This window comes from Natator depressus, chromosome 1, assembly GCF_965152275.1.
Source record: "Natator depressus isolate rNatDep1 chromosome 1, rNatDep2.hap1, whole genome shotgun sequence".
Taxonomy (NCBI): Eukaryota; Metazoa; Chordata; order Testudines; family Cheloniidae; genus Natator; species Natator depressus.
In genome coordinates this window covers 254,205,656-254,230,951 of record NC_134234.1, presented here as the reverse complement: position 1 = coordinate 254,230,951, position 25,296 = coordinate 254,205,656, and the positions used below count along the sequence as shown (strand labels likewise).

At 48.7% G+C, this 25,296-nt stretch overlaps 1 protein-coding gene across 1 annotated transcript in view; it reads right to left on the bottom strand.

Moving 5' to 3' along the window:
* LOC141979310 (cytokine receptor common subunit beta-like) overlaps positions 1-23,441 on the bottom strand; it is a 30,584-nt gene extending 7,143 nt beyond the window's left edge. The window contains exons 1-10 of the mRNA XM_074941532.1: positions 23,344-23,441; positions 22,191-22,360; positions 18,911-19,040; positions 16,342-16,526; positions 15,522-15,679; positions 14,914-15,085; positions 9,312-9,447; positions 9,061-9,221; positions 8,516-8,661; positions 8,246-8,417 (exon numbers count right to left, since the gene is read on the bottom strand). Of these exons, the coding sequence (XP_074797633.1) occupies positions 8,246-8,417; positions 8,516-8,661; positions 9,061-9,221; positions 9,312-9,447; positions 14,914-15,085; positions 15,522-15,679; positions 16,342-16,526; positions 18,911-19,040; positions 22,191-22,254 (1,324 nt within the window). The 5' untranslated portion in view covers positions 22,255-22,360; positions 23,344-23,441. The remainder of the gene's footprint in view (positions 1-8,245; positions 8,418-8,515; positions 8,662-9,060; positions 9,222-9,311; positions 9,448-14,913; positions 15,086-15,521; positions 15,680-16,341; positions 16,527-18,910; positions 19,041-22,190; positions 22,361-23,343) is intronic.
* Positions 23,442-25,296: the final 1,855 nt, after the last annotated feature.

Below are 25,296 nucleotides of genomic sequence, written 5' to 3'. Positions count from 1 at the left end.
TAGTCTGGAAAAGAGAAGACTGAGAGGGGACATGAAAACAGTTTTCAAGTACATAAAAGGTTGTTACAAGGAGGCGGGATACGAATTGTTCTTCTTAACTTCTGAGGATAGGACAAGAAGCAATGGGCTTAAATTGCAGGAAGGGCAGTTTAAGTTGGACATAAGGAAAAACTTTCTAACTGTCAGGTTAGGAAGCACAGGTTAAGCACTGGAATAAATTGCCTAGGGAGATTGTGGAATCTCTATCACTGGAGATTTTTAAGAGCAGGTTAGACAAACACCTATCAGGAATGGCCTAGATAATACTTAGTCCTGCCATGAGTGCAGGGGACTGGAAGAGATGACCTCTCGAGGTCCCTTCCAATCCTATAATTCTATGGTGTAGACACTGCTGTAAGTTGACCTAAGTTTCATCAACTTTAGTTACGTAATTTACATAATTTATGTAACTGAAGTAACGTAACTGAGGTCGACTTACAGCTTTAGTGTAGACCAACCCTCCGATAACAGATCAGTAACTTCAGGGTGAAGATCCTTACAAGAACATTGCAGATAGCAACAAAAAAAGACTTGCAGTTAAGTGTAAATGTACAAGAAACACAAACATTTGAGAGTCTAGAAATTCACAATTAAGGCTTATTCAGTCACCTCTCCTGTTTGTACAGGTTCAGGAAGCCAATCAGAGACCAGGAATTCCATCATGAGACCTAGTGACCAATCACACAGACTGAATTCCAAATACTGAACAACACACCCATGAAGCAATGGTTCTCTGAATGACCAGAGAAACCCATGTAAGCTCCGATGGATTTGCTTAAAATCAGTTGCAAAGAGCCCATCTTTTCATTATTTCACAAACATGAAAATGTTGTTCAGAATGAACAGTTCAACCAGCTCCACTGATTAATCCCTTTCTACCTTCTAGCATGGATCATTCCTTCCCTTCTTCAGACCTCCACTTAGATCCATGAACTTCTCACACTGGCCTCCAGCCCCATTTTCAGCCTGACCACGTCCAGTGGGATCCAGTCTGCCTGGTTCCTCTTAAAGGTAGTAACCTGGACACCTCAAAGACTGCAGTGCAGAGATACTATGTGTAGGGGAAGATTACAGTCATGTGACCCTCCCGTGAAATTCTATACATTGGGGAAGCGTGCTGTAACCCCCATATTCCTCATTTTTGTATAATTGTGATCTTACGTATAAAGCATGCCCTGTAATGTATCAGGGAAAGGTTATGATCTGCTGAAAGTCATTTCTCTAGCCATAGATGTGTATCATTAATGCATATGAAGTTATGAGAATTGTGTAGTATGGTTGTCACTAAAACATGCTGTAAGTTGGGGGAATCAGCCAGATATTAGCTCCCCAGAGGCAACAGCAAAGAAAGTAACCAATGCCTAGGCAGGGTGTCAAAAAACCCATCAACAGCCATTGTTCAGCAAGGGAGCTACAATGCAATGACTCACCTGCATGAGGCCACACCCAAGGGAATTGCTCAACCTTGCTTGGAGAGACTCAGTAATGCTCACCTGACTCTGAAGCGGGGGGCAGGGGGCAAAGCCAAGAGGGGAGAAAGGACATGATAAAAGGGAGAGATATTTGCCATGCTCTTCCTCTCTCTTCCACCTACATCCACAGATACCACACCAAGCAACTGAAGCACTGATCAAAGGGGAGAGCCTGGCTGAAGAGCAACCAGCCAGCCTGTAGTGAGAAGCATCTAAGTTTGTGTGAAAGTAGAATGAATTATATTGAAATTATAATTCATTAGAGAAATGCTGCTTGAAGGGTTTGTTGAAATATAGTTGTCAGGAAGAGAAACATTAAGGAGTGTGAGACAATGGGTCCTCAAACTAATTAACTTAGAGCTCCTATTGAGCTAGGAGATTGGTAAACGTTAGTATGCAAATAAGATATGTATGTATATTTGTCAGTTTCTGCTTCCTTTTGTCTCTTATGTTAAATTGGCTTTCCCTTATCTGTTTAAATAAGTTAGCTTGAGCTTTTGCAGGAGGCTCACATATCTGGGTGCACTGGCAAAGCGCTTTGCTAATAAACAGAGTGGTCTGACAAATTCAGTGAGTCTTGAATCTGACTTTGACAATTTGGAGGTTCCACCAAGATGGCAACCATCTTCACTGGGGCCATGTGACTCCTGACCGTTCTTAGGACGGCCGTGGCAAGCTGGCACCTGGGCATTTGGACCGAGCGGTCCTCCACCAGAACGGAAGGGTGCATGACCACAGTGAAGTCTACGCCATCGAACCTGTTGGTTCCCACTCTGTTCTGGTAGGGATCCCGGGATCTGACATCAGGAATCTGGTCAGGTAATTATTTCTATGTTTTGTCCGGACTGAGGACTGTATTGTCTCTGCGTCTATCCGTCCTCCCTGTGGTGTGTTTGAGTCTGGGCGCCGTCTCCGTCCGGGGATCGGCTGACCAAAGGGCTCCTGTCCCCACGGTCTGAGTGAGTGAAATCTGCACAATCGCAGCCGCACCGCGCCTTGGGTAAAACCCTTGGTGTGAAAGCAAGGGCGATTGAGGCAGTAGCCTGTGGGCTCCTTTTGTGTGTTGCACCAGGCATCGCTCTGACGAACCCGACTTTCCTTCTTGTGTGATTGGTGTGTAAAGTCCTCCTGTATGGGTAACCAGATGTCTAAGTCGGGACAGTTCCCTAAAGGAACACCGGCTCATTTTATGTATTTTAGGAAGGGTCCGGACTCCTGTAAATTTCTGGAAAAATGGTCTAGGCTAACTCAGGAGAATCCCAAAATTCAGTGGCCACTGTTAGGATCTTGGGACAAAGACCGAGTAGACATCTTAAAAGACAAACTCGGCCAACCTAAAACTAAATTGGCAAAAGGAGAGGTTGATTGTTTCATGCAATGGTGGGAAGAGGCAAATCATAGGTGGACAGAATCAAAACTTGCCTCTCTCAAAGATTCAAATGATAAGTTAAAAGCTTTATTAGAAGCCTCCTCTCCTGCTGCCAGACCGAGCGCTCACCTTTATCCCGTTCTCCGAGAAAACCAGGATCGATCCCATCCCCCTTCATACTCCCATCTCATTGTGGGAAAGGACGAAGAAAACCCCTTGTTAAATTCTGGGGATGACGATGAGGAAGATGCATTAATTGGCCTGGCATCCTTGCATCGGATCAATAGGCAGTCACAACAACTCCCAGGGGTCTCCAGTTCAGACCAGTCCGGATCGTCCAATACCGCCCAGGCCCATTCCTCCGGTACCACTCAGACCGTAAACAAAACCCCCCCGTTCCCCCAAAACCCTCCAGTCTGCCTGACTCCTCTGTTTTTCCCCATACATACGAAGATAGCCTGGACACTGATTGGGCCCAACGCTTATGCTCTGGCTCTAAACCTATCCAGGCTCCCCTCCGAATCCTGCATACTGGGGGCCAACAAGAGGGTCCCACTTGGAGCTATAAACCCTGGACTCGTACAGAGCTCCTTTCAATTGTAAAAGGCTTTCCAAAGCCCCTGGAAAATCCTACCACATTTGCAGAGGAGTTTTTGTTAGTGTGCGACACCTATGAACCCTCTGAGGCAGACCTCCTGCAGCTGTGCAAGCTACTGGTAACCCCTAGCGAGCATGAAAAATGGCTCACAGCAGCCAACTGGCCCATCAGCGAGCACCATTCCAGACACCGGTCCTGACGCTGAACACCGGAAAAAGTGTAAAGACCGAGCTAAAAACCTACACGAGGCCATCCCTCGAGTATGGACTCCAAAAACAAACTGGACAGCCACACATTGCTGTAAACAGCGACAGGGAGAAAGTCTGGGTGACGATCGCACCCGACTGACTGATGTTTTTCTGCAACATTCTGGTATACAGCAACCGGGTGAAAATGGGAAGGGCGCCCTGGCTCACGCGTTTGTTAATGGCCTCCTACCTGCTATCGGCACTATCCTAAAGCGAATAAGTGTTGGGTGGGAAACGGAAACCATGGATAAATTGCAATCAGTGGCAGAACACTGCCATCGCACTCTAAAGGGAAAGGAGGAACCATCTTCCCAAAAGTGAATGGCCCTGCAAATACAGCATTATTCAGGGCAAGGTAAACAGTACCGGGGAGGGGGACGTGGCCACAGGAGGGGCCGTGGAACTGGATTTTCAGGTTTTGGGGGTGTTTGTAATTTCTGTAAACAACCTGGACATTGGAAAAACGAGTGTCCGCGCTGGCCTAATAGCTCTGTAAACAACCAGCTAGACCCCCTGTCGGCACAGCCCGACAGTCCCCAGACTTACTTTGTCCCACAGCAATGACAGAACACCAGGGAACCTCAGGAAATTTTAGCTCCTTTACTACCTCTCACTCCCACAGGTGAATGTGTTTTGACTATTAATGAGCTTTCTCTCCCTTTCCTTGTTGATACGGGAGCTTCGCTCTCTGCAGTTCGTACTGCCGACCTGCCTGAGGTTCCCCGCTCTGAAAAAACCATATCCGCTGTGGGCATTACGGGACTCCCAACCCCTTATCCCCTTTCAAAACCTCTACCAGTCCAGGTTGGTCCCCTTTCCGCGGACCATGCATTCCTCCTCTCGGATTCCACTCCGGTGAACCTTTTGGGTCGGGACCTGTTATGTAAACTTGGCTGTACCATCTACTGTTCCCCGGATGGTGTCTACTTACAAATCCCCCAGTCCTCTCTGAGTGATTCTGTAACCTCCCTGCTGTCTGAAACTCCCCTTTCCACTCCGGTCCCCTGCTGCCCATTGGTCCTGTCCCTTGAACACCTAATTTCACAGGTCCCATCCTCTCTGTGGCCAACCCACACGTCTGAAGTGGGCTGTTTACATATTGACCCCGTCTGCATTATTGTTGATTCCTCCAAACCTCTGTCTCGCCTGTCTCAATACCCTTTAAACCCCGAAGCAGAGGCTGGAATTGCTCCAGTCATGACTGCCCTGCGGGAATAAGGCATTATTATCCCCTGCTCCAGCCCCTGTAACACCCCCTATCCTCCCAGTTCGAAAAGCTGATGGTAAATCGTGGCGGTTTGTTCAGGATCTTCGGGCCATTAACCGCATTGTCATACCTGCCTTTCCCGTTGTCCCTAACCCAGCGACGATTCTGGCTTCTATCCCACCAGATGCAACTCATTTTACTGTTTTTGATTTGTGCTCTGCTTTCTTTTCTGTCCTGGTTCACCCTGACTCCCAGTTCCTGTTTGCCTTTTCTTACAAGGGGTAACAGTACACATGGACCACACTGCCCCAGGGGTATACTGAAAGCCCGTCATATTTTTCCCAAGCATTAGCCCGAGACCTTGCTAACCTTGTTTTCCCATCCAGGTCCACACTAGTCCAATATGTAGATGATCTACTCCTCTGTTCCCCTTCATTGTCCACCTCTGAAACTGATCCTTTAGTGCTCCTTACTGCCCTAGCAAATAAGGGTCACAAAGCTTCTTGCTCTAAACTACAACTCTGTCAAGCTTCTGTCACATACCTTGGCTTTCTCCTCTCCCAGGGTTCCCGTGCACTTTCTCCCACCCGCGTCCAAGCTATCCTTAGCTTTCCCCGACCCCGCTCCCCATGCCAGGTCTGGAAGTTCTTAGGCATGGCTGGATTTTGCAGACAATGGATTCCCCAATATGCCTCCCTTGCAAAACCTCTCCAGGAACTCACTCGATTCTCTGTGCCTGACCCCATGTCGTGGCCCCCTGAGGCCAATTCTGCCTTTGTTTCCCTCAAACAGGGTTTGGCTTCTGCCCCTGCCTTAGGGCTGCCTGACTATTCTAAGCCTTTTACCCTTTTCTGCCACGAACAGTCTGGGTGTGCACTTGGAGTTCTCACTCAGATACACGGAGAAAAGAACCACCCAGTGGCTTATTTCTCTGCCACTTTAGACCCTGTTGCCCAAGGCTTACCCCCCTGCCTGCGTGCCGTGGCTGCTGCAGTGCGCCTAGTCGAAATGTCTGATGCCCTTGTTCTCCGCTCTCCTCTTACCCTCCTGGTCCCTCACTCTGTAGAAACTCTCTTGCTACAACGTAACACAGGCCACCTCTCCTCTGCCCGCCTTACCAGGTACGAACTTTTACTACTATCAGCTTCATATATCACCATAAAGCGTTGTTCTCAGTTAAACCCTGCCACTCTCCTTCCTTTGTCTAATGACGGTGATCCCCACGACTGCCTTGCAACTGTCTCTGCTGTCACTGTCCCGCGCTCTGACCTTTCTGATGTCCCTCTCCTTAACTCTGACCTTGTTTTATTTACTGATGGTTCCTGTTTTCGAGACAACCAAGGTCTCCTTGCAGGATACGCTGTAGTTTCACTCTCTGAAACCCTGGAATCTGCGCCTTTACCTTCTGTAACAGCACAAGTCGCTGAATTAGTTGCCCTCACCCGTGCCTGCTTTTTGGTGGAGGGATGCTCCGCCACCATTTACACTGACTCCCGCTACGCTTTTGGGGTTGTACATGACTTTGGTACCCTCTGGCAAACTCGGGGTTTCCTTACCTCTGCCGGTACCCCTATTAAAAATGGGCCCTACATCGCTGCCCTCCTGTATGCAATTTTACTTCCGTCTGCCCTAGCTATTGTTAAGTGCCCTGGCCACTCAATGGCGGATACTGATGTTGCTAAGGGTAACGCATTTGCTGATGCCTCTGCTAACCATGCTGCTGCCATAGAACCTTCCCCAGATGCATTTCTAGGTTCCCTTTCTGTTTCTATACCACCGCCGTCCCTCACTGACCTCACCCTGCTCCAAGACTCTGCCCCAGAAACCGAGAAAGAATCCTGGGTTGCCCAAGGTTGCTCTCTACATCCCGATCCTCTACTGGCACCTTTGTAGACCCCTTTTCACTCTACCCGTCTCTGGCTGCCTTGCTACACGATGTTTCGCATGTCGGAAAGGAGGGGATGGTCTTTGCTGTAACTAAGACAGGATGGTGGGCCCCCCATTTTAGCTCCAGAGCAACCAGCCAGCCTGTAGTGAGAAGCATCTAAGTTTGTAAGGGCATTGAAAGTGTTAAGATCAGCTTAGAATGCATTTTGCTTTTATTTCATTTGACCAAATCTGACTTGTTCTGCTTTGACTTATAATCAGTTAAAATTTATCTCCGTAATTAATAAATCTGTTTGTTTATTCTACCTGAAGCAGTGCGTTTGGTTTGAAGTGTGGCAGAGACTCCCCTTGGAATAACAAGTCTGGTACATATCAATTTCTTTGTTAAATTGACAATCTCATATAAGCTTGCAGCGTCCAGCGGGCATAACTGGACACTACAAGTCGGAGGTTCCTAGGGTTGTTTCTGGGACCGGAGATATTGGCTAGTGTCATTTGGTTGCAAGTAGCTGGGAGCAGCTTACATGCTATAGGCCATGCGTGAACAGCCCAGGAGTGGGGGTTCTCACAGCAGAGCAAGGTAAGGCTGGCTCCATGAGTCAAGGATTGGGGTGACCTAGCAGATCATCGGTCCAGATACCACCAGAGAGGAATGTCACACCTCCCCCCTAATTTTCCTGGGAATCATGGAACTAAAACCTCTGTAAAACACTCTGACAATGTAGGCAGTTCATCCTTCTAAGCCTCCTTGTGGAGGCCCCCTTCCCTCCTCACCTAGTGCATCCAGTTCCAACCCCTGATTTTCATACAGTTTTCTTGTTCCAATTGTCAAAGTCAGATTCAAGGCTCACAGAATTTGTCAGACCACCCTGTTTATTCGCAAAGCGCTTTGCCAATACACCCAGATATATGTGAGCCCCTCTCTGAGGCTCATGCTAACTTATTTAAACAGATAAGGGAAAGCCAATTTAACATAAGAGACAAAAGGAAGCAGAAACTGACAAATATACATACATATCTTATTTGCATACTAACGTTTACCAATCTCCTAGCTCAGTAGGAGCTCTAAGTTAATTAGTTTGAGGACCCATTGTCTAACACTCCTTAATGTTTCTCTTCCTGACAACTATATTTCAACAAACCCTTCAAGTAGCATTTCTTTAATGAATTATAATTTCAAAATAATTCATTCTACTTTCACACCATGGAGAATGGCAGCCCTGGGCTCCCATTCAGATAAGCCAATTATACTCCTTCTCTGTGAACTGAAGCATGCAGCCAGGTATCAAGGGGACCCTGGTCAGGCTCTTTGCTTAATTAACTGTATGAAACCCCAGTTCCCCTGAAACCCCAGCTAAAGGACCAGTTTCTCTAGGGAGGGAACTGACCCCCTCCCCCAAAGCCAGTAGCCCAGCTGGGATGTACCACTCTCAGTTTCCCAGGTGCACTCCTCACTCCACTCGCTCCAGGGCCCCTGGTAGGTACCCATGTGCACCCTTGCCCGCATTTTCCCCCTATAGTGTGTGGAGGGCTCCAGCATCTGCAAGGTGAAGATGAGGGGAGGCTCGTCATTGCTGATGTTTACACTCTGGGCATTCTGGGAAGAGAAGAGATGGAGGAGGGGTAAGGAACTCTCTGTCCCATCCACCCACATCCCCAGCAGAGTCCTGGGCTCCCAGCAGTACCATCACCTACCTCCAAGGAGTCACCAGTCTTCCAATACAAGAATTCATATCTCTGGCCTATATAGGCATAGCTTAGGATCTGTTTTGTCCATCTCAGCTCATACTCCTGCTCTTTCCTCTTTGTCATTGTCACGTTGACAGGCGCAAGCGGCTTGACTAGAACACAAACAACACATTAGGAATATGCATCCATCTCCCAGCTTATCTTCCTGCCCATTCCCTTTCCCACTCTGGGCTGTGGGCAGGACTAAGGATACGCTGGTGCGAAACTTGTTGCCTGAGCAGACTAGCACCAAGGACGGCTAATAGCAGTGTCCCCGTCTGACACATCTCATCTCCACACGCCCATTCTGTACCTCCACGCAGCATTGCTCTGTCGGTGCCAGTCAGGAGCGCCAGTGCTGGGAGCTTCCTTTACCAGCCATCTGTCCCACCCATGCACCACTGTCTAGCTCTCTTGTTAGCCATTCCACCTCTCTGCCAACCCAAGCATTTCCTAAGCTGGAGGAGAAACCTCCAGATAACCCTGGGCAGAGGATCCAAATGGGCTCTCACTGTTTTTGCTGGCTTCAATCAGTTTCTCCTCCTTCTTGGGCCGGACAGTTATGAGGTACTGGCTCAGCCTGCTGGGGTGGGTGACGTTGATCTCACAGCTGTGGAACAGGTAGTGGCTGCCAGGCAATTCCTCCTCATGGACTGGAGAGCATTCTGTCTCTCTGGGGAAGAGAGCAGCCAGGCCTGAGTGAGCAGGAGGGATGGTCAGATATAGGAGGACAGGAATACGCTGCCATGGGCAGGTCACTTACTCTGATGCTGGTGGGGTTCTGTAGAAGAGCATGAACAAGACAGAGCTGGTGACCTCTCTCCTCACTTCCCAGCTGCATGTTAGCCGATCAACCCCATTGAAGAGGCAGCGAAGGTTCTTGGGCTGAGCCTCATCCTCTAGCGAGGAGACAGTGGTTAGTGTACCTCTGGGAGGGGCAGGTTTGGGAGGGATGGGGAGGACAGTGGAGCTGGGACTGATTGTGACCATTGAGGGAAAAAGGGAAAACTTTTAGACGTAGTCTACACTACAGAGTTAGGTCGATGTAAGGCTGCTGACATTGACCTAAGTAAGTGTCTACACTAAAATTTCATTCCTGCTGATTTAAAGCACCTGCTATGCTGACTTAATATCTCCACCTCCACGAGCAGCATAGAATTTAGGTCGATGTAGTTCGGTCAAAGCAGTGTCAGTGTAGACACTGCGTTACTTACATCGGCTGTTAGTGGCCTCCAGGAGGTATCCCACAATGCCCCATTTTGACCACTCTGGTCACCATTTTGAACTCCATTGCTTAGCAGCCAGGTACACAGGCTTGGAGAGATCACCTAGCAACTCTCGAGCATGCCTAGCAACTACCCCGCTGACCATGCTGACCATGCTGGCTACATGCTGCAGACACGCTCCTGCCTGGAGTACACTGGGATGCGGGGGGGTGGGTCGGATCTCCTGGGTCTGTCAGGAAAAGAGGCTGTGCAGGCACAGCTCTGATCCAGCCGTAGAAATGTCAACATCTAGGAAAAGATCACTTGGGGCATGGAGGAGAAGGGCTACAGGAGGGACCAGCAGCAGCACCATGTGAAAGCCAAGGAGCTGTGGCAGGGAGGCTAAAATCACTCTGGTGTGTAGCCGCAGACCTGCCATTTTTACAAAGAGCTGCATGCTATCCTCAGTGGAGACCCCACAACCACCCCAAAGAGCCCCATGGATATTTCAGAGGAGCCCTAGTCACAGGCCCCTGCCATGAACAGTGAAGACGAGGTGGAGGAAGAAGAGAAGGAGGAGAATGGGGGACACACAGTGAGCCTCACAGTGAGCCAGGACCTGTTTTTGAGTCCTGGGCAGTCCAGCCAGTCCCTACAGTCCAGCACAGGCGAGTCTGATGCAGGGGAAGGAACCTCTGGTAAGGCTGCAGTTTGCTTTGAAATTAGAGGGATGGAACCCCCAAAGTAGCAGGACATATCTGTTGATTTACTCCTTTTTTACTTAGGTTAGAAGAGGTAGTGAAGTAACCAATAGAGGTAGTGTTGCTATCTGCTTTTCATTCCCCTGTAGAGTTAGGCAGAAGGGTCCCCACAGAACAGTTTGTTTATGTGCACCAGGATGTCCCAGGAATCCTTCATAGAGATCTTAAGGAAACTTTACTGGAGGTAGTCTGCAATCCCCTGCTGAAGGTTTCTGGGGAGGGCTGCCTTATTTCTTCCACCATGGTAGGACATTTTCCCATACCACTCAACAGACATCTATTCCATCTCCACCCTCCCCCAGTGGAAACTTTCCCTCCTTTGCTACACGGATATTATGCAGAACACAGCAGGCAGCTATAACCATTAGGATTTTTTTCACTGAAATGACTCACTTCTCCACTAGGGTGAGCAGATAGCAAGTGTGAAAAATTGGGATGGAGTGCAGGGTAATAGGTGCCTATATAAGACAAAGCCTTGAATATTGGAATTGTCCCTATAATTCGGGACATCTGGTCACCCTATTCTCCACTGTCAATGAAGATCTCATTTTGGTGTCTCTGAGTTGGAGGGCTGGGGCGAGCTCTGTACACAAATCCAGGCATATGGCCTTGCACATCCGAAAGTTCTGCAGCCACTGTGCATCATCCCAAACACGAATGACAATGTGATCCCACCAGCCAGTGCTTGTTTCTCAGGCCCAGAACCAGCTCTCCATCATCTGCAGCTGCTCCGTGAATGGCGCCAACAACTTTGATTTGTTTCTTTCTATGTCCCACAGTAATCTAGCCTCCAAGGAATCATCATAGAAACCACAACTACATTAAAAAGGTAAGAAGAAAAGCAACAGGGCAGTCTGCAAAATATCTTCAGTGTCTGTATACCAATGCAAGGAGTATGGGGAATAAGCAGGATGGACTGGAAGTCATGGTATATGAAGAAAATTATGACTTAATTGGCATTACAGAGACTTGGTAGGACACCTCTCGTGATTAGAGGGATATAGTTTGTTCCAGAAGGATAGGTAGGGGGAAAAAAGGAGGCAGCATTGCGCTGTACATCAAGAATGTACACACTTGCTCTGAGGTCCAAGAGGAAGTGAATGGCACACATACTGAGAGTTTCTGGGCGAGGATAAAAATGGAAAAGCATAGTAGCAATGTTATGGTGGGGGTCTATTATACAGCACCAGATCAAGAAGAGGAAGTGGATGAGGCATTCTACAAGCAGGTAACAAGATTAGCTAACACACATGAGCTAATATTAATGGGGGATTTTAACTCCCCTGATATCTGCTGGCAGACTATTACAGCAAAACATAATATGTCCTTCGAAATATTAGCATGTGTAGGGGACAACTTTCTGATTCAGAAAGTTGAAGTAACAACTAGGGGGTCATCCATTTTGGGCCTGGTATTGACCAAAAGGGATGAATTAGTTGTGAACATGAAGGTGGCCGGGAACTTGGGAGGAAGTGATCACGATCTGATAGAATTCAAGATCCTAAGGAAAGGAGGACATGAGAACAGCCTAACAAGAACACTGGACTTCAGAAAGATAGATTTCAACCAACTTGGAGAAACAGTAGGCAAGGTCCCATGGAAAGACCAATTAGGAAGAAAAGGAGCCAAAGCAGGCTGGCAGTTCCTAAAAGATGTAATATTAGAGGCTCAACATCAAGCTATTCTAATGCAGAAGAAAGATAAGACGAGTCACAGGAGGCCAATGTGGCTGCACAAGCAGTTTTTTACCTATCTAAGAACCAAATGGGACACATCCAGGCAATGGAAGGAGGGGCATGTCACCAAGGAGGGGCACACATGGGAATAGTGTGAGTGTGTAGGGACAAAATCAAGAAAGCCAAGGCAAGAATGGCATCTGGCAAGGAATGTTAGAGACAACAAGAAAGAGTTCTACAAATGTGTCAGATGAAAAAGAAAAATCAGGGATGATGTGGGCCCGCTGTTCAATGGAGAAGGTAAGCTGGTAACAGAAGATAGTAGGCACTGAGCAGCTATGCCTTCCTTTGTTTCAGTCTTTCACAAAAAATAACATGTGACTGGATGACTAGTGAAGTTACCATAGATAATAAAGAGGAAGGGATGCAGATCAGAATAAAGAACACATCAGAGATCTTTTGACTAATTTGAATGAATTCACGTCAGCAGGGCCGGATGCTATTCACCCCAAGGTGCTGTAGGAATTAGCTGAAGAAATCTAGAAGCCACTTGTGATAATATTTGCAAACTCATGGATGATAGGAGAGGTCCCGGAAGACTGGAGAAGGGCTAACATAGTGCCCACCTTTAAAAAGAGGAGCTGGGAACTATTGACCAGTCAGCCTGACCTCAATTCTTGGGAAGCTACTAGAGCAATATTTAAAACATTCAGTTTCTGAATACCTGGAGGATGAAGGGTGATCACTGGCAGCCAGCATGGATTTACTAAGAACAAATCATGCCAAACCAGCCTGATTTCCTTCTTTGACAGGGTAACTGGTTTGGTGAATGGGGGAATGCAGTGGACATAATATACCTGGACTTCAGCAAAGTTTTGGACACAGTCCCACATGACATTCTGATAAGTAAGCTGGAGAAATGTGGACTCGGCGGAACTACCATTAAGTGCATGCATAATTGGTTAAACAACCACAAAGAGTAACAATTAATGGAATGATGTCAGATTGGAAGGGGGTCTCAAGTAGGGTTCCACGAGGATCTGTTCTGGGTCTGGTGTTATTTAACATCTTTTTACATGACCTGGATGTAGGAATAGAAAGCATAGTGATCAAATTTGCAGATGACATAAAAGCTGGGGGAGCTGCAAGCACTTTGGAGGATAGAGTTAAGATGCAGAGGAATCCTGATAAATTGGAGAATTGGGCGATAGACAACAAAATGAAATTCAACAAAGACAATGTAAAGTGCTACACATAAGGAAGGGGGGAAAATGTACAAATACCGACTTGGGGATAACCGGCTTGGCAGCAGTACTGCTGAGAAGGATCTGGGAGTTGTGGTGGATCACAGCCTCAACATGAGTGAGCAATGCGAAGCTGCTGCAGAAAAAGGTTGCATTAACAGAGGCGTAGCATGTTAGTCAAGGGAGGTGATAGTTCTGCTCTACTTGGTGTTGGTTAGGCCTCAGCTAGAGTATTATGTCCAATTTTGGTCACCAATGTATAGAAAGGATGGAGAGAAACTGGAAAGGAGCCAGAGGCAGGCAACAAAGACCAAAGGGATAGAATGCAAGCTCTATGAGCAAAGGCTGAAGGAACTGGGTATGTTCAGATTTGAAAAGAGAATAAGGGGGGACATGATAGTGGTCTTCAATACTTGAAAGGCTGCCATAAAATATGAAGAAAGGTTGTCCTCTCTTGCCACAAAAAGCTGGACAAGAGGCAATGGGTTCAAACTATAGCATAGCAGATTTAGTTTAAATCTCAGGAAAAACTGTAAGAACAGTGGGACAATGGAACAGATACCTAGAGAGGTAATGGAAGCTCATTCTCTGAAGGTTTTCAAAAGCAGGCTGGATAGCCATCTGTCTTGGATGGTTTAGACACAAGAAATCCTGCATCTTGGCAGTAGGTTAAACTAGATGACCCTTGCGGTCCCTTCTAACCCTGTGATTCTATGTTTCCCCACGGCTCCTCTGGCAGCTCTGCAAACATTGCAAGATCAAGCGCCCTGTGCTCACAACGCTCATCACAATAGCTACCCACAGTGCACTGCTCTCTGCATCTGATGAGGATGCGCACCACCAACACAAAGAGCATAGTGTGGACACACACAAGTGATTTAATTACTGCGGAGGCTGTATGCCAATGTAACTTCGGTCAACATAATTTACTAGTATAGAGATGCCCTCTGTTTCAGGGTTTTCTATAGGAGCCCAGAGCATTAAGCTGGTCCATTCATCCAAAAGATACAATCCACGTATTGCGAGACACAGAGAGACTGGCCTCTCCTGAGCCCACATTCCAAAACCCACCATCTCCATCGGCACTCACTGGCACTGTTGCTGAGAGGCTGGATACTGAGCACACCTAGAAGGGTCCCATCAAAGTGAGGGGTTTGAGGTGCAATGGCAGGGGAAGTGTGTATAAGGAGCTTCTACTGCCCCTGCCAGTGCTGCACTGGGACTGGTACCTGTGCCGTGGGACTAACCAGAGCGCTGAAGTTTCCACGGCTCCTGCTCTGCTACCTGTCAGTGACATCAAATTCACTTCATATAAGAGAGCACCAGTGAAACGGGACCATTTTCATCAAATTCTGAAGATTCTCCAATGTCATCAGCTCAGCCCCCAAATCCTTTGGAAGCAAAACACAATATCCCTCTGCTGCCAGCATCTCATCACGTCCCTCCTTCCCCCCATGGCCCCTCAGCCTCCAGAATTACCTTCCTGGGACCTCCAGGACACAGCAGTGCTCCATTCGCTGGACTGCCCAGACCAACCAGCGCCCTGGCTCGGCTTGGATCGCACACGAGCAACATAGGTGCTGCCCGTCACAAGGGCATCACGCCGCAGCAGGCAGTGGGAGGCGCTTGCGACTGACACCGAGGAAGATTTCTGTCAGTGGGGATGAGATAGCGAGGAGTCAGGGGCGGTGAAGAGAGAAAGAGAGAGAGAGACATGTGAGAGAGGCATGGGAGGATCCCTTTCTTGGCAATTCTGCTCAGCCAAGCACAGCCAGCGCTGTGATCCCCGGGTAAGGTGGAGCCAGATGCTCCTTGTGCAGGGCTCATTGCTCTTAGAGCACACAGGCTGCTTTTTAATTGCTAGATCTCTGGTCTCAACCAGCCAAGGCCATGGCTGGACGGCACAGGACTTCTAAGATGCACACACAGCTAGCTGCAGCGTGCACGGACCCACGGTCTGGGCCATTCAGGTTTCAGAGGATCGGCTGGGTTCAGCGGCAGCCGAGCAGGTTTCAGAGGATTGCAAAGGGTTGTCTTCTGCAACCAAGAACAGCACATGCCAATGCCTAAGCATATCTCATGCCTACCTCCCAGGATTCCCACTCCCGCTTGTAGGTCACTTCAAACTCCAATGCATCGTACACCCAGTGGCTTCCCTTTCTCTCTCCAGCTGCTTCCCAGGCCAGCAAGAAGTCGCCTGCTTCTGTGACGTTGATCCAGAGCTTCTGAGGTGGGAGGGGCTGGACTGGAAATGAGAAGGGACAACATGGGTTGCAGTTATTAGTAGATGGGGATGGGGAGTGGGCAGAGGGCCTGTCTAGTTCTTATCTCCGTAAGGAAGGACCCAGATCTGCCTAACATCAGGCTTTTGTGGGATTTATCAGGACTGCTGCAACAAAAAAGAAAAAAAAAATCTAAGGCCTGTTGGCACTTGGCAGTGCAACAAGTAGAATTGCCAAGGCCATAGTGAAAATGGTGGTGAGCAGACCAGAAGGGTAATAGGGAATTGAGTGCTGTATTAATTTAAAGGTGAAGTCATATTACTGAATATTTTTCTGAGTAAAAAGGTTTGTTTGAGATCATTTTTTTTCCTAATGGCAGAGACACTCAGCCAGTGCAAGAGGGTGGGTCAACTGGGAGGAATACATCGGTCTTTTCCATTGTAGGCAGGCAAGGAAGGAATCCGTCCATCCATCATCCTCTAAGTGAGAAACGGGAACACAGGCCTCACAATGGAAATGAAACTATTCCTGGCAAGATAATAGGCTGACATGCAGAAGTAAGGTTCAAAGTTAGAGATCAGGATTCTTGACTAGGGTTAGGGGATCAGGCAGAGGAAGAAGTATTAATTTCAAAGGATCTCAAATATTCCTGGGGAGAAGAGAGCGGTGGGTGTCTCGCCCTTACCATTCTGGAAGAGGCTGATGTTCAGCTTGGCCTGCAGCAACCGATCAGGTTTGAAAGTGTAACGGTCGTGCACTGCAACTGCAAAAAGGGTGCTGTTCCTGTGGCAGCTCCAGCCGACACAAAAGTCCTGGCAGACAGGCAGCCTCTTGGCTCCCTGAGGTTCACATGGGATCTGTATGCTTTTCCTGCGTGTAGAAAGAGAAACCTAGGAGAAGCTGATTTAAGTACAGATAGAAAATCCAAAATTAGGCTCCTGAAACTTTCCCCACATTCTGTTCTAGTCTATATAGATTCTTATGCTGCACTCATCATCGTAGCATCTGAGCGCCTTCAAGTAGATCATTAAGCAATGTGACTTCACCTCTGTCATCTGTGGGTGGGTCTCTCATCCTCTCCCCAGGGGGAAAAGCATGTGAAGTGCAGTGTCTTGTGTTGGTAGGGATTTTTTTTTAAATATACACATGTTGCTGTGTATTTATATTAGAGAAGGCATGTCAAAGAGATAGTCTCGCACTTGGAGTGGAAGGTGAGGTTGTGACTGTTGTTAAGTTTCCACAGAAGTTGATTCCACAGTCTCAGACTGGCCCCTGAGAAAGCTCTGTCTCCAGCACAGATGAGCATTACTCTTAGTGACAAGAGTTCCATTGTGCCAGAGGAGCAGAGTTGTCAACCACAATTTTTGTTCGAGAACATTAGATGGCCCATTAGATGGCTTGCGCCCCAACCCTTGAGAGCCTTGAAGATAAGGACGAGACCTTTAACTTGATTTACACATTGTAAGGAGAGTGATCACTTTAGATAAGCTATTACCAGCAGGAGAGTGGGGTGGGGGGAGAGAAAACCTTTTGTAGTGATAAACATCCATTTTTTCATGGTCTGTGTATATAAAAACATCTTCTGTATTTTCCACAGTATGCATCCGATGAAGTGAGCTGTAGCTCACGAAAGCTTATGCTCAAATAAATTGGTTAGTCTCTAAGGTGCCACAAGTACTCCTTTTCTTTTAACTTGATTTGAAATTCTGTGGGAAGCCAGTGTAGAGAGCGGAGAACAGTGATGGTGAGTTCCCGGTGGCCTGAGGAGACACACTGCAGTGTTCTATACTAGTTGGAGTTTCCTACACACTGAAGGTTTCATGCCCAGGTACTTTGCCTTGCTGTGGTCCAGCCGAGAAGTGACAGAGCGGTGAATAACTGAAGCCAGGTCCACTAGGATAGGACCGAGTCTCCCAGCCAACCAGAGATGATAAAAAGCGTTACTTGCTGGTGCTGCTATGTGGGAGCTTAGGGTCGGCAAGGAATCCAAGAGTGCTCCTCAACAATGGACTGAACTGACCGATTGTGGGTATGTGACTTCAGCCAAAAGAGACTGCACCATGGGCGCAAACTCTTCAAAATGCTTTCCTCTGCCCACCAGCATCACCTCTATCTTGCTCTGGTCCAGCTTCAGCCAGCTGTTCTTCACCCATGAGCTGGTCTCATCCAAGCACTGGGACGTCTTGGTGGTAGTGGCGTGCTTGTGTGCAGTGAAGGGTAAGTAGTGAGCTGTGTTTCATTGGCATATTGCTGGCACTAGTGTCCATGTTGTCTGACTAGTTCACACTCATCCCAGGATCCATCCTCACAGCTCATCTTCTGATTGGACTCCAGAGCATTCTCTCCAAGGTCAAGTCCTTGTGCGGGTTCTTTTTCCAGAGGTGATGGGCTCACTTAGGTCCCAATCCAAAGCCCAGTGAAGTCAGCGGGAGTCCCTCCACTGACTTCAATAGGAATGGGATCAAGCCACTAATGATTTCAGCATCTCTTCCCCAAAAGACAATAGAGATGATACCTTCCTATTCCCCACCACTTCCCCCCACTCCTAAACCCTGACCTCTAGTTTCCTTATCTCCCCATCTCTTGCTTTCCACACATCCTCTTTCTGTCCCTCTCCCTTTCTGCCGAACACATCCCTCAGTGCCTGATGGCTCAGTTCCCCTCTCAGAAGGAAACAGATGTGGTGGGCAGATGCTGAGGTACACAGCCCAGTCACTCTGGGAGGAAACCAGATTGCATAACTAGGCATAACCACTTCTCTTTTCACAGCCTCTCCACCCATCCTTATTTTGCAGACATGACCTCACCAGAGCTATGTTCCTTCTGACGCTGCAACAAAGAAGAGCCAGGGGAAAGTTTGGGAGTGGGGAACCATCCCTCTCTCTTCTGCTGATGAATGAACCTCAACCCAGCTGTATTCTAATGCCTCTTTCTCCACTCCAGGTGCAGTAAGCTAACAGGCCCTGCCATCACTCACACCTGGGATCCCCCAGAAAAATCAAGGGAGAGTGATAGAAAAGGTAATGAAAATAAACTGACCAGCGCACCTTCCCGTATCTCCCCATCCTCCCAATGCAGACCTAAAAGAGTCTCCAAATTCCACCCCCCAGCAGGGCCAGCACAGGTGTCCACATGCGCCTCAAAGCCTGGCAGTCAGCTCCGATCCCTTTCCCGCCTCCCATTCCCACCTCTGAGGTTCAGGAGCCACAGGCCTCCTGTGTCCTTCTGCAGCAGAGCAGGGCTCAGGCACTTACTTGTCTATATTGTCCTCATGGTGAAGAGTCACATTGAGGAAGCGACGTGCCTCTGTGCACTCCTGCCATGTGCAGGTCGTCTGGGAGGTGTAGTCATTGTAGCAGCGCAGGCTCTGCATCGGGAGGCTCTCTGCAGGGCGAAGGAAAGCACAACGCTGCCGGTGGGTCATAGAGATGGGCAGTGAGGAATAACGGGATGTGCACACCGGTGCCATGGCGGGAAGGGCAAAGATGGGGGAAGGAGGCGCGAAAGGGTAAACTCTCCCGGGAGTCCCTCGCATGTCAGTTAGCTCACGTGTCAGGGATGGATGGACAAAAACCTCCCCCTCTCCGATGCTCACAGTCCAGAGGCTGGAAAAGAGAGGTTTACTTACCAGGAGCTGTGGTAATGAGAGAATCGTCCCTGTGCATTCACAGTCTGGCTAACTTGTGTGAGTCTCTCATGATTTTGGTAATTAATTGATCTTTAAATATTCATGGTAAATAGGCCTAATGGCCTGTGATGGGATGTTAGATGGGGTGGGATCTAAGTTACCCAGGGAAGAATTTTCTGTAGTATCTGGCTGGTGAATCTTGCCCATTTGCTCAGGGTTTAGCTGATCGCCATATTTGGGGTTGGGAAGGAATTTTCCTCCAGGGCAGATTGGAAGAGGCCCTGGAGGTTTTTCGCCTTCCTCTGTAGCATGGGGCATGGGTCACTTGCTGGAGGATTCTCTGCTTCTTGAAGTCTTTAAACCACGATTTGAGGACTTCAATAGCTCAGACATAGGTGAGATGTTTTTCACAGGAGTGGGTGGGTGAGATTCTGTGGCCTGCGTTGTGCAGGAGGTCAGACTAGATGATCATAATGGTCCCTTCTGACCTTAGTATCTATGTATCTATGAGTGTCGGGCTACTGAGTGTTTTTCTTAAAGCCCCAACATCTGCATTGAGGTTATTACCCGAGAATCTCACTTTTCATGTACAAAAAGTAAGTGTCTGACCTACACGGTTGGGAAGAGAAGCTTGAAGGATGAGCCCTAAATACACCAATGACAAACGACAAATCATCCCCACCTCTACCCCCGCAACTGTATTCTCATTCAAATCTCATGATATTTAAGTCACTCTCAGGATTTTTTAGGCTTGACCCTTGATTTCTGACCGCTGGGGGTTGGCAGTTCTGATTCGCATTGTGGGAGTCACCCTGGTGGTGAGCACACACAACCCCCACTGAAAGCCATGTCTGTGGAGGATGCATGAGCATCCTCACAGTGTCATGGGTCAGACGACCTCCTCTGCATACTGGAGTGCGTCCACCAACCGCCTCCATTCCTTCTCCTGAACTGCTTTATTATTGTTGAATTATTTCAGAAGGTGTCGCTAGCATTAATGCACTATATGACATGTCACATGATGTCAAGTCATGCCATAAAATGCCCAAGTGAAGGACTCGGCAATGAAGCGGGCTGTCCTGGTGTGAGCATGGGATTTGGACCTGAGAATAGATCACATAGCTTAATGGCCTCGGAGGTCAGATAGGCCTGGAGACTTGGGTGTCTTTCCCTGAGTGTGTGAGAGATGAAAGCCCTGCCAATAGCACATTGGGCTGGGGAGTGTGATTGCCCCAGCACAGCAGACATCAGACATTCACATCCACCTCTGAAAAGAGAGATGTGCATGAGGCACCTCCTCTGAAACCCATTTTAGGGTCTGTACGGGGTCTGGGCTTGGTGCAGAGCTGGGGCAGCAGCGGCTCAGAGGGAACATTGAGGAATTTGTAGAAATTCCTCCCTCTCTAAGGTACACTGACCTAGAACAAAGCAACAAACAACTAGCTCTAACAGTGGTGGGCAAACTACGGCCCGGGGGCCACATCCGGCCCTTCAGATGTATTAATCCAGTTCTCTGTGCCTCCTGGAAGCAGTGGCATGTACCCCCTCTGGCTCCTATGTGTAGGGGCAGCCAGGGGGCTCCGTACGCTGCCCCTGCCCCAAGCGCCACACCCACAGCTCCCATTGGCCAGGAACCACGGCCAATGGGAGCTGTAGGGTCGGCACCTGCGGACGGGGCAGCGCACAGAGCAGCCTGGCTGCGCCTCCGCATATGAGCCGGAGGGTGGACATGCCGCTGCTTCCAGGAGCTGCTTCAGATAAGCGCCACCTGGAGACTGCACCCCTGACACCCTCCATGCCCTAACCCCCCGCCCCAGCCCTGATCCCCCTCCCACCCTCCGAACCCTTCGGTCCCAGCCCAGAGCACCCTCCTGCACGCACAACTCCTCATGCTCAGCCCCACCCCAGAGCCCCCAACCCCCTCCCCCAGCCCGGAACTCCCTCCTGCACCCTGAACTCCTCATTTCTGTCCCCACCCCAGAGCCCGCACGCCCAGCCAGAGCCCTCACCCCCTCCCACACCCCAACCCCCAATTTTGTGAGCATTCATGGCCCGCCATACAATTTCCATACCCAGATGTGGCCCTTGGGCCAAAAAGTTTGCCCACCCCTGAACTAGCTCTAACTGTGCACAGATGGGAGATTAAACCTAGAAACAGGAGCAGTCAATGGACATGACAGAGGGTCTTGTTTGTTCTCTGCAGTGGTAAAGAAGGAACTAAGGCAGTTCAGAGGGATGGACACCCCTAGACGTGGGCCTTTGACACTGACACTGGTGACTTACTCTGTCTCCCTGCCCCTCACATATTCCCCCCTCCTCTCTGTCTCTCTCTCACACACACCTCACACAGAGTCATCCTCCCATTTGTCCACACCTCCAAATGGATATTCGTTCACTTACACTCCCACCCAAATCTACATGTCATTCTATCCCTCCACGCTCCTTCAGGGGTCTGTCTATCCCTGCACTGCACCTCCAGTTCATCCACCTACTCACCAGCCAGCTTGTTCACACATTTGTACAATAGCCCACCTGTCCATCCATCCATCTACTCACTCTCCTGCTCTTCCATCCATCCATCCATCCATCCATGCATCCATCCACTTCTCCATTCACCTACTTCTCCATTCGGCCATTTCTCCATTCAGCCATGCACCCTCCCACCTGTAAGTCCATCCACATTTCCATCCACTTACCATACCATCCATTCATATAAACAATCGACCTCTTGCCTGTCAGTCTTGTCACCAACATACTCATCTGGAATGGCAGAGGGAGCAGTCGAGCAGAGGAAAGGGGGAAAGAAGGAAAGGGAATGGAGGAGAGGAAAGGGACTGGAAGGAGGGGAGGGAAGATGATAAAAAGGGCAGGGAAGAAAAAGAAGCGGAAAAGAAACTGAAACTCACCACGAGATTCTCCGACCCTGAAAGCCCAGCACAGAGCCAGCAGAGCATTCCAGAACGCCTTCATGATCACACCAGCCTGGGCCCACCAGCTCAGTCCCGCTCCCTGTGCTCTGGGCTGGTCGCCGGCCTGGGGTTCTTGCACTCACACTTGTTCACTGCTTCTTTGTCACCTGTTAAATGTGGAAGCCAAGCTGTGATGGTCAGGTGGGGGAGGTTGGGACCTTCTGTGAGACACAAAACTTCCCCTCCCTGCACTGAGGGGACCTTTCACTAATCCATCAAGGCCACAAGGGACCATTAGGTCACCTAGTCAGACCACCTGTAGGACACAGGCTGGAGAATAGAATTTACTTCCAGGACCGATTCATTGCAGGATAGAGGGGAATTCAGTCTCCATGTTCATTCACCACTGGGCTTTCCCCACACATATACACACCTCCCTCATTTGTTCTCAAGCCTGCTCTGGAGACTCACCATCCTACCCTACCCCGCCCCATCTCCCCCACTCATATACATCTCCCCTCTCTTGGGATGAGATGGGGATTCAGTGTTCATGTTCCTTCAGTTCTGGGCTTCTACCCCATACGCTTCTCCTCCAGCGATACCCCTTGAGAGAATTGCTTTGAAGTGATTCCAACTGGCAGTTTGCAGCCAGCTCCCCGGGAATTGCTGTGGGACCCTGACCCACAGGCATCATCCCAAAGGAGCTTTATTGTCTCTTTTTGTGGGATCTAGCATTGAATTCCGTGGTGCAAAGAGCATGGCCAAATTCTCCACTGCGGTAACTCAATGGAAGTTCAAGTTGCACCTCTGGAGAATATGCCCCCATATTACTGCTTTCTAAAGAGCATGACAGACGCACCCCGCCTTGGGCACAGCCACAGAGCCAAGCCTCTGTGCTCTGGGGATGTCTGATCAGTTGCTTTTTCCCACTTTGCGGGAGTATGGAGATGGGGAGCCATCCAGAACAACCCCTAGCTTCCTAAATGCCATTTCCTTTGATAGAATCTGGTGTGCTAGACAAGTGAACATTCACCACGGAGAAGAGATCCCACTGTGACTGATGGCTCCAGAGCTCGTGAGCCCTTGTCTGTCTGGGGACAGGCTCTCTTTGCCACATACCCTTCCCCGAGTAAAGGCGGAGTTTCCTCACCTGAGCCAAGAGCTGCCGGTGGGACAGCCGCCTCACAGCAGGTGGATCACTGGCCCGCTCAGTTCTCAGTTCCTGGCAGCTGGAGCGTCTTTATGCATACAGGAATCAGCAATGACCACGGCTGTCCAAAACTGGAATGGATCCGCCTGGGAAATAATGAACCTCGGGTATTCCCCACGCCTTTTGCCCTCTGAGGGCTTCCATACCCCTATCTGCCTCCTTTCAGGGAGTAGACACAGTCCTGAGCACTCTGGAGTTGGAGGGTGAGACTTGGACTCTGAACTTCCTATTTTTGCTGTTTGTTTCATACCCTCGGAGCGCCTACTGATGCAGTTCTTAAAATCTGGGCGGGAGAGGAAGTATTTCTCTTTTCATTGTTATATTGTATTGTTTCTGATTAAACAGTTTCCAGGAATCAGGGGACATGGTTTTCTTGAAATCAAGAGTAATATGCTGCTAACAGAGGCTGGCCCTTGCTTCCTACCTCCTTGCCCCCTCCCGCCACCCCCTCAGACCCTTGGGAAGAAGACAGAAGGAAAAGGGAAGTAGTTCTCTCCCTTCTTGTCCCCTGTTTGTTTCATCCACCTGCTGTATCTTCCCATAGCCTAGACTGTAGATCTTTGGGGGAAGGGATTACTCTTTACTACATTCACCTCTGGAGTCCCAGTGAATTCAGTGAGCTTTGGATCATACTTTAAATAATAAAGAGAGCACAAGAGGAGCTAGAAGAAAATTAGAGGGTGGAAATGTAGGATAACTCACCCAAGAATCCCACATGGTTTTAAATACAACTTCCTGTAACTCCCAATTAGCCTTCAACCTAGAGGCCCATGAAGTGGGCTATGGAGAGTTGTGAGTGTCAAAGATGGGGCCCTCTGAAGCCTAGCAGCCCTTTGGCATGGGTTATAAGGGTCAAGGTGGGGCATGAAGGCAGACTGGGGGCCACCATTCCTCTGAGGTTGGCTGTAAAGGCATTTATAGGCCACGGATGGGGCACTCTGCAGTGCAGTGCCCAGGGAGACTGTGTGTAAGGGGCACGGCATGGGGTGACTGGCGACAATGGCAGGCTATAAAAGGTTATATCAGACTGAGTGTTAGGACACACTGTAGTCCAGCAGCCCCATGAGAAAGACTGCAAGGGACCAGAATGAATCAGACCCAAGTGTAGAGCTCCACTTGCTACAGGGTATATCTGCACTTCAAGCTGGGGTGTGATTCCCAGTTCCAGGAGACATACTAATGCTAGTTTAAAAGACAATACCGACAGCAGTGTGAGCAACAGGAAGAGCTAGCAGCCCCAAGTATGTACCCATCCAAGGCCCTAGGCACAGTGAAAGTATATGGGAACAAGACCCTGGGAATCGTTCCCTGCATAGCTTATCAGAAGGGACTTTTGTGATCATCTAGTTTGACTGCCTAACTCAGGCCACAGGACTTCCCTGAATTAAATTCCGCATTGAACTAATGCAGCTCTTTTAGAAAAACAGCCAATGTTGATTTTAACATTTCCAGGAATGGCAAATCCGCCACAGCCCTTGCTAAATTGTTCACTGATAAAAATGTTAAATAGTGTAGGGCCAAGAACCAATCCCTGTGGACCCCAATAGCAGTACAGTGAGGATTTCCCATTTACAGTTACATTCTGAGACCTATCCATTAGTCAGCTTTTAATCCATTTAATGTGCCGTGTTGATTTTGAATCAGTCTAGTTTCTTAATCAAAATATCCGGCAGTACCAATTCAAATGCCTTACAGAAAGCAAAGTATATTACATCTACACTAGACCTTCATCAACCAAACTAGTAATCTCATAAAAAATATCGAATCTGACAAGATCGATTTGCCATAAACCCATGTTGATTGGTATTAATTATATTACTCACATTTAATTCTTTACTAATTGAGTTCCATCTCAGCTGCTCCATTAATTTACCTGGGATCAATGTCAGATTG